The 13,569-nt window shown below is 37.8% G+C and overlaps 1 protein-coding gene and 1 pseudogene across 1 annotated transcript; both read right to left on the reverse strand.

Annotated features, from left to right (window-relative positions):
- Window positions 1-4,920: 4,920 nt before the first annotated feature.
- LOC122697787 (olfactory receptor 12D2-like) lies at window positions 4,921-5,856 on the reverse strand. The gene has a single exon (XM_043908784.1). The coding sequence runs from the start codon at window positions 5,833-5,835 to the stop codon at window positions 4,921-4,923; it is 915 nt and encodes a 304-aa protein (XP_043764719.1). The 5' UTR covers window positions 5,836-5,856.
- Window positions 5,857-9,660: 3,804 nt separating this feature from the next.
- Window positions 9,661-10,589, reverse strand: LOC122697789 (annotated as a pseudogene).
- Between the last annotated feature and the right edge of the window lie 2,980 nt (window positions 10,590-13,569).

Here is a 13,569-nt window from a genome sequence, read left to right on the forward strand (position 1 = left end):
AATCTCCACACTGTTTTCCATAGTGGCTGTACTAGTTTGCATTCCCACCAACAGTGTAAGAGGGTTCCCTTTTCTCCACACCCTCTCCAGCATTTATTGCTTGTAGACTTTTGGATAGCAGCCATCCTGACTGGCGTGTAATGGTACCTCATTGTGGTTTTGATTTGCATTTCTCTGATAATGAGTGATGTTGAGCATCTTTTCATGTGTTTGTTAGCCATCTGTATGTCTTCTTTGGAGAAATGTCTGTTTAGTTCTTTGGCCCATTTTTTGATTGGGTCATTTATTTTTCTGGAATTGAGCTTCAGGAGTTGCTTGTATATTTTTGAGATTAATCCTTTGTCTGTGGAGAAAAGGGAACCTTCTTACAGTGTTGGTGGGAATGCAAACTAGTACAGTCACTATGGAAAACAATGTGGAGATTTCTTAAAAAACTGCATTTTTTTTTCCATCATTCCTATTTTCTTTCCTTACTGTACTTCTTTCTTAGTTTAAGAATCACAGACAGTATAGGTCTCAATGGCCTACATTTTCCTTTTTTCCCGCAAACTTTAAATTTTCTATTTTTAAATGGAATATAGCCAATTAACAATGTTGTGGTAGTTTCACATGAAGAGTGAAGGGACTCAGGTCATACATGTAAATGTATCCATTCTTCCCTTCCAAATTCCCCTCGTATCCTGGCCAGCACATAACACTGAGAGAGTTCCATGTGCTATACAATAGGTTCTTGTTGGTTATCCATTTTAAATATAGCAGTGTGTACACAACCATGCCAAAGTCCCTAACTATCCCTTCCCCTGGCACCTGTAAGTTCATTTTCTAAGTTTGTGAGTCTTTTTCTGTCCCACAAATAGGTTCATTTGTATCATTTTCTTTGAGAATCCACATATAAAGGATGTCACATGATATTTCTCCTTCTCTGACTTACTTCACATAGTATTGCACTCTCTAAAATTATCTTTCACTTCCTGGGACAGAGGTATGGATACACTTTCTCATCTTGGGGACTGCTCTGGGAGAATTCTATATAAAATGGAGGGAAATTGGGCAATGACAGTTAAGGAATGAGCGCCACTCACATCCTATTGCTCTGTACAGAAAGCTGATTATCGTTTAGGTATTCTACTCATTTATTACTGTGGTTCTATGGAATACAAAAGAGAGGAATGAGGAGAAGCATATTCCTTTTGTTCTTTCTGAGTCTGACACTTCACTGTTGGTGGTTTTTTTTTTAAAATTATATTTGTTTATTTTTGGCTGCACCGAGTCTTCACTGCTGTGCACGGCCTTTCTCCCGCTGTGGTGAGCCCAGGCTACTCTCCAGTTGGGGTGCACGGGCTTCTCATTGTGGTGGCTTCTCAGGTTGCAGAGCATGGACTCTAGAGGGTGGGGGCTTCAGTAGCTTTGGTTTGCAGGCTCTAGAGTTTGGGATCAAGAGTTGTGGCGCATGGGATTAGCTGATCAGCAGCATGTAAGCTCTTCCCGGACCAGTAATGAAACCTGTGTCCCCTGCATTGGCAGGCAGATTCTTAACCACTGGACCACCAGGACTCTCCTACAGTTGGTTTTAACTCAAATATTTTCTGTTTTTTTGGGATCCGAGACCTCATACTTCTCTCTAGGAGAACGAGGCTGATATTTCCAAAGTGTGTCTTCACTTCTTGCTTTCTTTAGTAGTAGCTTTCTATCTGCTTCATCCAAGGAATATCTATATGCAATCCAACATCTATCCAAGCTTTCTAATTACCATTACAAATGCAATGTACTTGGTCCACCTTTCAATTGTGTTTCATTTTTGTTGCTTTGCCAAAGTTCATACTATATTCATCACATTAATAATTCCTTAATTATTAATTTCATCAGCAGCTTACCAGGCTCACTGTCCCTACCCTCTATTTCTAATGCCCATGGCATCAGCATCCATGCCATCGGCATCTGAAACAAATTTTGCAAACAGAAGTGTATACAGAGAGCTGATTCATGTTGCTCTACAGCAGAAACTATCACAGCATGGTAAAGCAATTATACTCCAATTAAAAAAAACTGCATCAGGAGAGCCGCCATGTTCACTGCTTTACAGTCTCCTTTGTGGTTACTGTTCTTCCTCCTATTATCCACTTTTGTGCATCTCCTCTTCTCTGTCTTCTAGTTCTGTGCTTTATATATCTATAAACAGATAACTCTCAAGTTATACTTTTAATTTCAACTTATTTTCCTAACTCTGGCTTATTTATTTGACTTCCATTTAGACAGTTCTACAGTAGCTGTCTTAATCATTAAGATATTTTCTTTCAGCTGGCTTGATTTACATACTGCATTGGAAACAGACCCACAAATCAAATAGACTGCCGACCTTACGCGGTCCACCGAGTGCAGAACTTGGACTCTCTGTAGTTCACTTTGAAAGCTGATCCCTTTACTCCATTTGCCAAATGACGTCTTCAACACTTGCCTCTGGCTACCCCAATCTCTACAAACAATGACCTTAGAACTATCCATTCTATCCAATGATATTGGTGAGTAGATGGGAAAGAACAAAGAAACCAGGGCCTTGGAATACACTGATGAGACCAGGTAAATATAATATAGTTTAGAAGCTGAGTATTATCAATCTTTATCTCTCTTGTGACAAGAATGATTTTGAGGAAGAAATCATTTTGGCCTTAGAGATCAGTTCCCAGAGTCACTCAGTAGAGAAAAACCTGGAGGAATTTTTCTTGAGAAAATTTCCTATAGATAGGGCTGAGGAATAATGTCAATAAAGAGAAGTCTAACACTGATTTGGGCATAAAATCAGAAAGATTACTTAAAACTCACAATTTATGTCTAGTCACCACCCTGTCTCCTTATATAAGAATAGCTCGAAGAGATTGACATACAGGCATAGCACATTATATGTGTCTTTTATTTTTATTGTTCTGAGAACATTTGTCATACAAATACATTGAAGTTTAACAAATCATTTCATTCATCTGTTGGTAAAGTCATCTCAGTTGAGACCTGAAACATTAAATAGAGTCAGTGCTTTTCTGTTGTACTTTCCCCAATTTCTGAATCACTGAATAATACAGTTTAATTAAATAGGTGTTTAACCATCTGTGTTTAGGGTGACAACGTGTCATAAAGCAATAGGTAACCATGTGCTCCTCTACAGTTTACAGCCTCTATGAAGCTTGGATTATGTCAAAAATTCTGTTCAATAGAAATTCTGTCTGAGATAGTGCAGGATGTAAGATGCCTTCTCCCACACACATTCTTTTATAAACAAAATTGGAATCAAGAGACCAAACAAGGTAGAGTTGGAAGATGGAAGAACCATGTGAATAAGGTTAGAACCAAATTTCTTGGATTTACAAAAGTGAATGTAAAAAATTTGAGTAGTCCGTCCATGACCTCAAAATATCCTTTTATAGTCTTATCTGTCTATATCTCTATTTTATTTATTTATTATTCTTATTTTTTAACTTATTGACTATGTTACCTGTTCTGTGGGATCTTAGCTCCCCAACCAGGAATTGAACCCGTGTCTTTGGCAGGGAATATCTGGAGTCCTAAACACTGGACACCATGGAATTCTGTATCTCTAAATAGTTGTAAGTACTGGCACTCACCATGGTTTCAGATTCAGTGGCATATCTAGGAACTTAGAAAGTGAGGAATATAGTAATTCTTATCTATTAGCCTCCAAACATACTTCAGCAGTTACTATTTAATACCTTTCACTCAGTATAGCTTGGTGACAGGTAAGGAAAGCAAGACAAATTGTTGATGAATTCTTTATATTTCAGTGGAATTACATCATATTATATCACATTACAATCTGTGAAAATAAGTATAGAAATCAAAAAACAAAACAAATGATAGGGAAAGTTTTGAAACTCAATATTCTTGACCAAAAATCGAGGGGAAAACAGCATGCTAAGAGCTAAGAATGTATTCCTGAGATTTTTTTCAAACTGACTATACTTTTAACAATATTTTACAGTAATCTTTGACAGGTTGTCAGTTGACCTATAAAACATCTTTGCAGTCAGAGGTCACAAAACTCTTTAGATAAACCATTGGTTACTTTACCTCTGTTAATTAGAACTAACAGCAATATTTGTTTTAATTACTTGCTTCCCTGCTTAGAGAAAAAGAAATCATGACATACTGATTAAAAATATCCTTTCACTCATGTGTGAGTTAACATTTACTTTTCAATTTGAGCCCATGATCCTAAATTCAAATCCTGAAAATACAACAGCATAATAACTTTATTGCTCACATTATGTTATATATATATATTATAATGTTTATATATAACATTATAATATGTTGCCAGAAGCACACAGATAAACTGACTTAAGTACTTTCCAGTTGTACAATGTATGAGTAACTGAGGCAAATTTCTGTACCTGATTTTATTTAAGAGCACAAACACGACGGATCAGTTGTATCAACAAATATCTCCCAAACAAATTCAACTTAAGATTCCATGAATAGCGTACATTTGTTCAAATTTCCCTTGTATTACCTAGGAATGCACTGTTTAACACAACTTACTGGGCTTTCTTACTTATTTTTTCTTTATACTATTCCCTCGATTTTATAGGCTTCTCAGGTGGGACTAGTGGTAAAGAACCCGCCTGCCAATGCAGGAGACATAAAAGACATGGATTCAATCCCTGGAGGAGGAAGTGGTAACTGACTCCAGTATTCTTGCCTGGAGAATCCCATGGACAAAGAAGCCGGATAAACTACAGTCCAAGGGTTGCAGAGAGTCAGACACGACTGAAGCAACTTAGCACACAAGTACTGTGTTTTACAAAGAGTAAACAATTTGAGAGGCAGTATAAACCCACTATCTCCAGTCTCTCATTACCTGTTCATTTATGCCTCAGAAGAGTTCTTCAGATATCTTCAAGTCAGCCTCCTTCACATCCTCCTCCTCAAGGCCCCCTTTACTTCCTTGTTCCTTAAAGTATAGATCAGTGGATTTAGTATGGGAGTGACCACACTGTACATAATGGCAATGATCTGATCCTGGTCCATGGAGCTACTTGAGGCAGGATGAATGTAAACAAAAACAACAGGGACGAAGAAAAGAACAACTACCATGAAGTGGGAGACACAAGTAGACAGTGCTTTATGAAGCATGCTGAAAGAACGGGTCTTGAAGAAAAGATAGATAATAATATAGAAATAGGACAGGAATGTTAGAAAGAATGAGCCCATGGCAATGGTGCCTGTGACAGTATTGAGCAGCCACTGGTTGAGCTCAGTGTTCCCACAGGCCAACTCCAGCAATGGCTTAACATCACAGAAGAAGTGATTAATGTGGTTGGAACCACAGAAGTTTAAGCGAGAGGTCATCACTGAGTGCAGCAGGGCATGGTAAAAACCAAAGATCCAGACAGTGACAGCCATCTGGATACAGACGTGATGATTCATTATAAGAGTATAATGAAGTGGTTTGCAGATAGCCACAAAGCGGTCAAAGCCCATCACAGCCAGCAACATGGACTCTGTGCTGCCCAGGAAGTGGAAGAAATGAAGCTGGCTTATGCATCCCAAGAAAGAAATTGCTCTGTGTGTAGAGAGGAAGTTCTCCAGCATCTTTGGCAGAGTCACCGTGGAGTAGCAGATATCTAGACATGACAGGTTTCCCAGGAAAAAATACATAGGAGAATGGAGTCTTGGATCAGAGATGACAACCATCAGGATGGCTCCATTTCCAGCCAAGCTGACAATGTAAATGGCAAGGAAAACCACAAAGAAAACAGGTTGCAGTACTTGGATGTCTGTCACTCCCAGGAGGAGAAATTCAGTGACTGAGGTTTGATTCAGCATCACTTGAAAGAAAAGACAAAATAACACATGGAATGCTATCTGTGATGGGAACCAGTGTCCCGTAGCTGAGGATTTTCCTATCTAGAGAATAATATTTTGAGGGAGAGCCCTGGTGTTTTTAATAGTCTCAGCATCACAAATTGTACAATATTTGGACCACTAAATTATTAAATATTAACATTACATGCCATTTATGAACTGTTATTCAAACACTTTTGCTTTTTATTTGATATATCTTTTCAAATATATATATATATATATATATATATATATATATATATATATATATATATATATACATCTTTTCAAAAGAAAATTCTTTTTTTTCTTTCCCCAAGGATTCAGAGCAAATTGTCAGCCTACCATCTTTTCTGATAAAGACTTGTCTTTTTTCATCCTACAATCTAACAGAGGGTAAATTTTTAAGCCCTCCACCACAGTACTGTCTCTTGATTTAGTACAAAGTCATTTGAAGGGTTTTTAGCCTAAGAAAAACTGACAGTGAGAGAATAATAAGAGCTATAAAGAACTCTGAAAGGAGATGCAAACAGTAGCGTGCTAGCTATTAAAAGGAATCATTCAATATTTGGGAAACCCATGAAAGGAGAAGACAAAGACATGACATGACTAGGATAAAAAAGTGAATTTAGTAGGGAACATTTCTAGAAATCCCATGAGATTATCACCTTAGATGTAGTGAGAATTTTGAGAGATTATTTAATGTTAATACATGTTTGTTGAAGGCTGGCTTTATGGAATTAAGAGTAACTTTCCTTGATAGCCATATATATATTGTATATGGTTAAATCTTATCATTCCTGCTTATGATACACACATGCCAAGCATTGTTTTTGGTTCTCTATTCACAAAACAAAATTGTATCAAAAATTCACTTAGGGTAAAAAACTTTTTCCTAATGTTTAAAGAAAATAGTAATCAGACTTTCTGTACTAAATATTTATTTCACTGCATCCTGAATATTTATCAACTATATATTTATTTTGAAAAATACCTAGAAATATGGCAATAAAAATGTAGCTAGTAAAAAGTCTTCAAAATCCACAAACACAATATCCATCATAAGATAGGAATTCAGCTCTAAATCCTTGGCATGTAAATTTAATATAGGTAGGAAGACGGAGATTGGTAACTCTCCAGCCTGTCTCCTGGTTTATTCTCCTACCTGATTGACTGTTCAAATTCACAGCTAAGAAGGTTTCTCAGCTTGACATTCCTAAAAAGTAAATAGTAGAAAAAATATTGAAAAAATATTTGACATGATAGTTTATATTGGAATTACAGTGTAAGATGTTCATCTTCTGAAACCTCTTTTTTCTAAAATTTTGCCTGTCTTTTATGATCCACAGGTCTTTAGATATACAAACCCTGTGAGAGAGTGTCCCTGGGGTTTGGGAGGATTATTGAAAGAATAAACAAGTTACCTTTCTATACCTCTAATATAAGGAAATTCTCCTTGGAGAATTCCCATCTTGAGTTCCATTTTTTTCATTGGTCTTATTTTCTTTCCTTATTAAGTTTCTTTCTCAGTTTCAGAACCACAGACAGTACAGTTTCAAGAGCCTCAGGAATTCTTAAATTACCTTTCATTTCCTGGGACAGAGGGATATACTTTCTTGTCCTGGGGACTTCCCTGGAAAAACTGTATAAATTGCTAGGAAATTGGGCAATGATATTTAAAGTTTGAGGGCTAGTCATATCCCATGGATCCATACAGAAAGATGATTATCTTTTAAATATTCTACTAATTTATTACTGTGTCTATGAAAAACAAAAAAAAAGGAAGAGGGAGAAGTAGTATTGCTTTTGTTTTTTCTAAATCTGACTCTTCACAGTAATAACATTAAATATTTTCTTTAATTTTGGGATCCCCAAAGTTCATATTTCTCTCTGAGAATGAGGCTGGTATCTCCAAAGTATCTTCACTTCTTGCTATATCCTTTGTATTCAGTTGCTCAAGTCACATCTGACCCTTCAGGCCCCATTGGACCCAGCAGTCTCCTCTGTCCATGGAATTTTCCCAGTAAGAATACTGGAGTGGGTTGTCATGCCCTCCTCCAGGGGTCTTCCCGACCTAGGGCTCAGACCTGCATTTCCTGCATTGCAGGCAGGTTCTTTACCTGCTGGGCCTTTGGGGACGCCCTGCTGTATCTTTGGTGCAAAAGTAATTGCGGTTTTTGCATTGTTGTTTGATATGGTAATGCTTTCTTAAATCAGTGTCCTCAGCTGGTAAAGAATCCTCCTGCAATGCAAGAGACCTGGGTTTGATCCCTGGATTGGGGAGATACCCTGGAGAAGGGAAAGGCTACCCACTCCAGTATTCTGGTATGGAGTATTCCAAATAAATAAACATTTATCATTGGGAATTTTTAGTTATATTCAATTATTTTCCATAAAAGTATATTTATATTCAGAATTTACCTTGATACATTCTTTATGGATTGATTGCTGTGTCTAAAGACATTGATATTTTAAAAAATATTTAATGCTGAATGCACTTTACTTTTTCATTTTAATGTTTAATGTAGAAAATTTTAAACATTCAGAAAAATACACAGTGGTGTAAAAACTCTCCTGTAGCTATCATCCTGCTTTGACATCAACATTTTGCCAATATTGTGCCAAATATCTAGCATTTCTTTTTTTCTGGAATAATTTAAAGAAAGTGTTAGACATTGTGTATCTATTATGTTATATAGACTATGTAATCATGTATTCCAAATGTAAATATTTATTATATTCTCAAATTTATGAAGACATTTTTATAAAATGTATCCACCATGCCATTATGATACTTCCCACAATTATCAACATAGCACGGAAACACAAAGAAATACAAGATTCTGAAAAATGAGGCATTTAAAATGAAAAAAATGCATAGAACCAGTTTCCACTCTCTTATTCATGGTGATGGCACTGGCAGTATTGATGGGGAAAGAACTGAAGATCGTAATTTGTAAGGTGATGCTAATGACAAAAAGATGATACAGACTATAGTAAAGCTGATGGTGAGGATTTTCATTATTAAACCAGTGATAGCCATGGAAATGATGGTCAAAATGGTGGTAATGATGAGAACAGATGACTAAGTTTCAATACTATTAGTGTTATAAGTCAACTTTAAAGAACAGCTCATCCAATCCACTCTTAAGTAAACTATTTTTGGCTAATATACTTAATTATATATATTATAATATATATGGTATTCCAATATATATAAAAATATATATATAAGAGAAGGAAATGGCAACCAATTCCAGTATTCTTGCCTGGAGAATACCATAGACAGAGGAGCCTGGAGGGCTACAGTCCATGGAGTTGCAACAGTCCCACATGACTTAGCAACTAAACCACCACAACCTGAAATGTGCTTCCCTAGTGGCTCATACTGCAAAGAATCTGCCTGCAAATGCAGGAAACCCAGATTTGATCCTTGGGTCAGAAAGATTCTCTGGAGAAGGGAATGGCAACTCATTCCATTATTCTTGCCTGGGGAATTCCATGGACAAGAGGAGCCTGATGGGCTACAGTCCATGGGGTCACAAACAGTCAGACACAACTGAGTGACTAACAATTTCACTTTGACATATTACTGATATATTTTGATATAATAATATAGATAATATATAAACCTAGAGCTAGCAGTTTAAGTGGGTTCTAGAAACTAGTTCTAATTTCTATTTAGTGTTCTTTACACTATAGCATATCATACTGTGCAATGGCCTTGGTGTTAATTGACTCACTTTATCAGTGTGGTGCTGAAGAGTGTAATTTTTTTCCCAAATCACTTGTTTCTTGGAATTATTCCTAATGCGATGAACTCTCTATGCCCAGAACCCTTTTCAGGGAACTCTTCATGTCCTTATTTCTTGGACAATAAATGAAAGAATTGAGAGTAGGAATTACCATGGTGTATATGACAGCAGCACCCAGCTCCCCAGAGGCATGAGAAGCTGACGGGGACTTCAGGTAGGTGGCAAAGACTGAGCTGGAGAAGAGGATGACCATGGAGAGGTGGGAGCTGCATGTGGCCAGGGCTTTCTTTTTGCCCTGTGCTGAGGGGACCTGAGCTACAGCAAGGAAAATATGGGCATAGGAGCTTATGATGCAGAAGAGAGGGCTGATTCCTAAGAGTCCTGTCAGAACCATCACCAGCTCCTCATTGAGGTGGGTATCAGAGCAGAAAAGCCTTAAGAGTGGGCTGAAATCACCCAAAAATGGAGAATTTTGAGATTAGTATAGAATGATAGTTGGGTTAGCATCAAGGTTTGGGTCAAAGACTCAGAATGGGCCACGCCCCATGACCCACCCACCAGCAGCCCACATCTGCAAGGAGTCATCAGGAGCGGATAGTGCAGAAGATGGCAGATGGCAGCATAGCAGTCGATAGCCATGGCAGTCAAAAGCAGGTTGTCCATATCAGCAAAAATTGCGAAGAAATATAACTGGGCCAGACACTCAGAGAAGGAGATCGATCCACTGCTGGTCCACAGAGGCTCCAGCATTTTGGGGGCTGTGGTGGTAGTGGAGCAGAGGTCGACCAGGGAGAGCTGGCTGAGGAAGAAGTACATGGGGGTGTGGAGGTGGAGGTCAGCTCCGATAGCCAGCAGCAGTAGCACGTTTCCTGAGACACTCAGCAAGTAGAGGGCCAGGAGGAGACCAAAGAGGAGCTGTGGTTTGTCTGGGTCACTGGAGAGCCCTGAGAGGACAAAGTCAGGGTTCTTGCTGCAGTTCATTTCAGGTCTTGATGGGTTACAAGAAAAGAATCAGCATGAAGAGGATTCACTACAGTTAGCTAGAACCTTGGATCCTTTCTCTTGGCAATGGGTTTTACTTATACCACCAATGTGAGGAATGGATAAACAACTAAAATAGCAATGGGGAGGACAAGGGTTGTACCTCATAAAAGATGGTCAAATTAAGGAGACGTCAAGGTAAGAGAATGAAAGAAACAACAGAGACTTCCTGGAGTTATGAAAGCATAAATGAGTTTTAATAAAATTTTGTGTGATTGGTATTTAACTACTTGCTTGTGAATCTGTTTTCTTCTCAAGACTACGAGTCTTTCAAGGCAGAGGTGACATTTCAGCACTTAGCTCAGTGCCTGGCACATAGAAGGGGCTCAATAAATACTCCCACCAACCCTCTCAGTGACTATTCTAGTTCAAGGTTTATGATTGGCTGGAGAAATGTTATCTCGTAACTATTGTAACATGGATCTTGCCCTATCCAATACATTCTCTATACTGTGGTCAGCGTATGGAGACCACTTTAAAAAAAAAAAAAAATCTCATCATGTCACTTCTTTATTTAAAAATTGGTCTCTACCCATGGAATTCTGCTCAATAATATGTGGCAGCCTGGATGGGATGAGAGTTTGGGGGAGAATGGACACAAGTGTATGTATGACTGAGTCTATTTACTGTTCACCTAAAACTATTACAACATTGTTAATTGGCTATAGTCTGATATAATAAAAAAGTTTAAAAAAGAAAATGAAGAAAATAAAATAAATAAGCAACAAGGATATATTATGTAGCACAAAGAATTACAGCCATTATCGTGTAATAACTTTTAAGGAAGCATAATCTGTAAAAATACTGAATTACTATGCTATACACCTGAAACCACTATAATTATTAGAGGAATGCAAATCAAAGCTATAATGAGGTATCACCGCACACTGGTCAGAATGGCCATCATTAAAAAGTCTACAAATAACAAATTCTGAGGGATTTGTAGATGGGAACGTAAGCTGGTATAACCACTATGGAAAACCATATGAAGGTTTCTCAAAAAACTAAGAGTTTCTGTATCATGTTTGATTCAGCGTTTCTACTCCTTGGCATATACTCAGACAAAACTATGATTCAAAAAGATATATGCACCCGTATGTTCATAGCAGCAGTGCTATTTACAATACCCAAAACATAGACACAACCTAAAGGTCCATGGACAGATGAATGGATAAAGAAGATGTGTTGTATAAACTTATATATATTATCATACTAGGTGAAGTAAGGATGAAATGGTTGGATGGACTCACTGACTCAATGGACATAAGTATGAGTGGACTCTGGGAGATAGTGAAGGACAGCCTGGCACGCTGCAGTTCATGGGGTTGCAAAGAGTCAGGCATGACTGAGTGACTAAACAGCAACAAAAATGAAGTAAATCTGAAGGAGATAAATACCATATGATATCACTTATATATGAAAAACCCCACCATGTCTGACAAAGCTCATTTGGTTTTGAGCTTCATGTCACCAGCTTCATCTTGCACCACAGTCCATTAACATCTGCTCCCAGCAACACTGTCTGCACTGCATTGCCTTGTATGGACCATGTTCCTTCTCATTGCTCTGAGTCAGCTCTTGCTCATCTTTCTAACCTTGGCTCTATTGGTAACTTTCTTAGGAAAGCCTTCCATGGCCTCTTTGACAAAGACAACCCTTCCTTTCTAGGCTTTTGGTCAATTGCTGAAGTTGTAATATGGAGGATGTAATCACATTTATTTTGTCTAAATATTTAAGTTATTTAGTTAGTGTTGGTCTCCTTAACAAGGTTTTCCTCTCTTGTGTATCTCGAGTACTTGGAATGCTAAATACGGTATTTGTCAGAAAATGAATAAATTGGTTAATGAAAAGTGAAGGCAGGAGAGGATGATACATTGTCTTTCCCCAAAAGTCCTCTTCCATTTTAAGAAAAAAACTTCTGACTAACAAAATATTGTCCTAGCAACATGGGTGGGAACATTGATCCATCTAATTCCTTCATCCATCAAGTTTAGACCAACGGCTAGAAATTTCATTTCCTATAAAATGTCCTTCATTTCAGACCTTTCTCACCTTTTAAATTGTTATCCTTTTTGAGCTATCTCTAATCAACTCACTTCCAGTTAGTTTCACGTTTCATCAGCAGCTTAACATGCTTCACTGTTTCTACTCTCTAGTAACTAAAATCCATGCCATTGGCATCGATGCCATCAGCATCTGAAACAAACTTTGAGGAGACATGTGCATACATATAGTTTATTCACATGTCTATACAGCAGAAACTAACACAACATTGTGAAAGAAAGTGAAAGTGAAGTCGCTCAGTCGTGTCCGACTCTTTATGACCCAGTGGACTGTAGCCTACCAGGCTCCTCCCTCCATGGGATTCTCCAAGCAAGAATATTGGAGTGGGTTGCCATTTCCCTCTCCAGGGGATCTCCCTCACACAGGGATCAAAGTGGGTCTCCCGCATTACAGGCAGATGCTTGACCCTCTGAGCCACCAGGGAAGTCCATTGCAAAGCAATTATATTCTAATTAAAACATAACATTGTAAAGCAATTATACTATAATTAAAAAAATATGCATTCAGGAGACCCACCAGGTAGACTCCTTTCCAGTCTCCTTGGCTGATTACCGCTCTTCCTCCTTATTATGCACTTCTGGCCCTCTCCTCTTCTCTGTCTTCTAGTTCTAGGCTTCCTATATATAAACATATAACTCTCCAATTATACCTTTAATTTCAACTTATTTTCCTAACTCTAGACTTACATATTTAACCTCCAACTAGACAGTTCTACACTAGCAATATAATGATTTAATATATTTTCTTACAGATGGCTAGATTTATGTACTGCATTGGAAACAGACACACTAAACGTTATGCAGTCCATCAGGTGCAGAACTTGAACTCTCTATGGTCCACTTGGAAGGCTGATCCC

The sequence above is a fragment of the Cervus elaphus genome, chromosome 7 (genome assembly GCF_910594005.1).
Source record: "Cervus elaphus chromosome 7, mCerEla1.1, whole genome shotgun sequence".
Classification (NCBI taxonomy): domain Eukaryota; kingdom Metazoa; phylum Chordata; class Mammalia; order Artiodactyla; family Cervidae; genus Cervus; species Cervus elaphus.

Excerpts from the sequence above, each read along its gene's own strand:
- LOC122697787 (XM_043908784.1), bottom strand. The coding sequence starts at position 5,835 with ATGCTGAATCAAACCTCAGTCACTGAATTTCTCCTCCTGGGAGTGACA.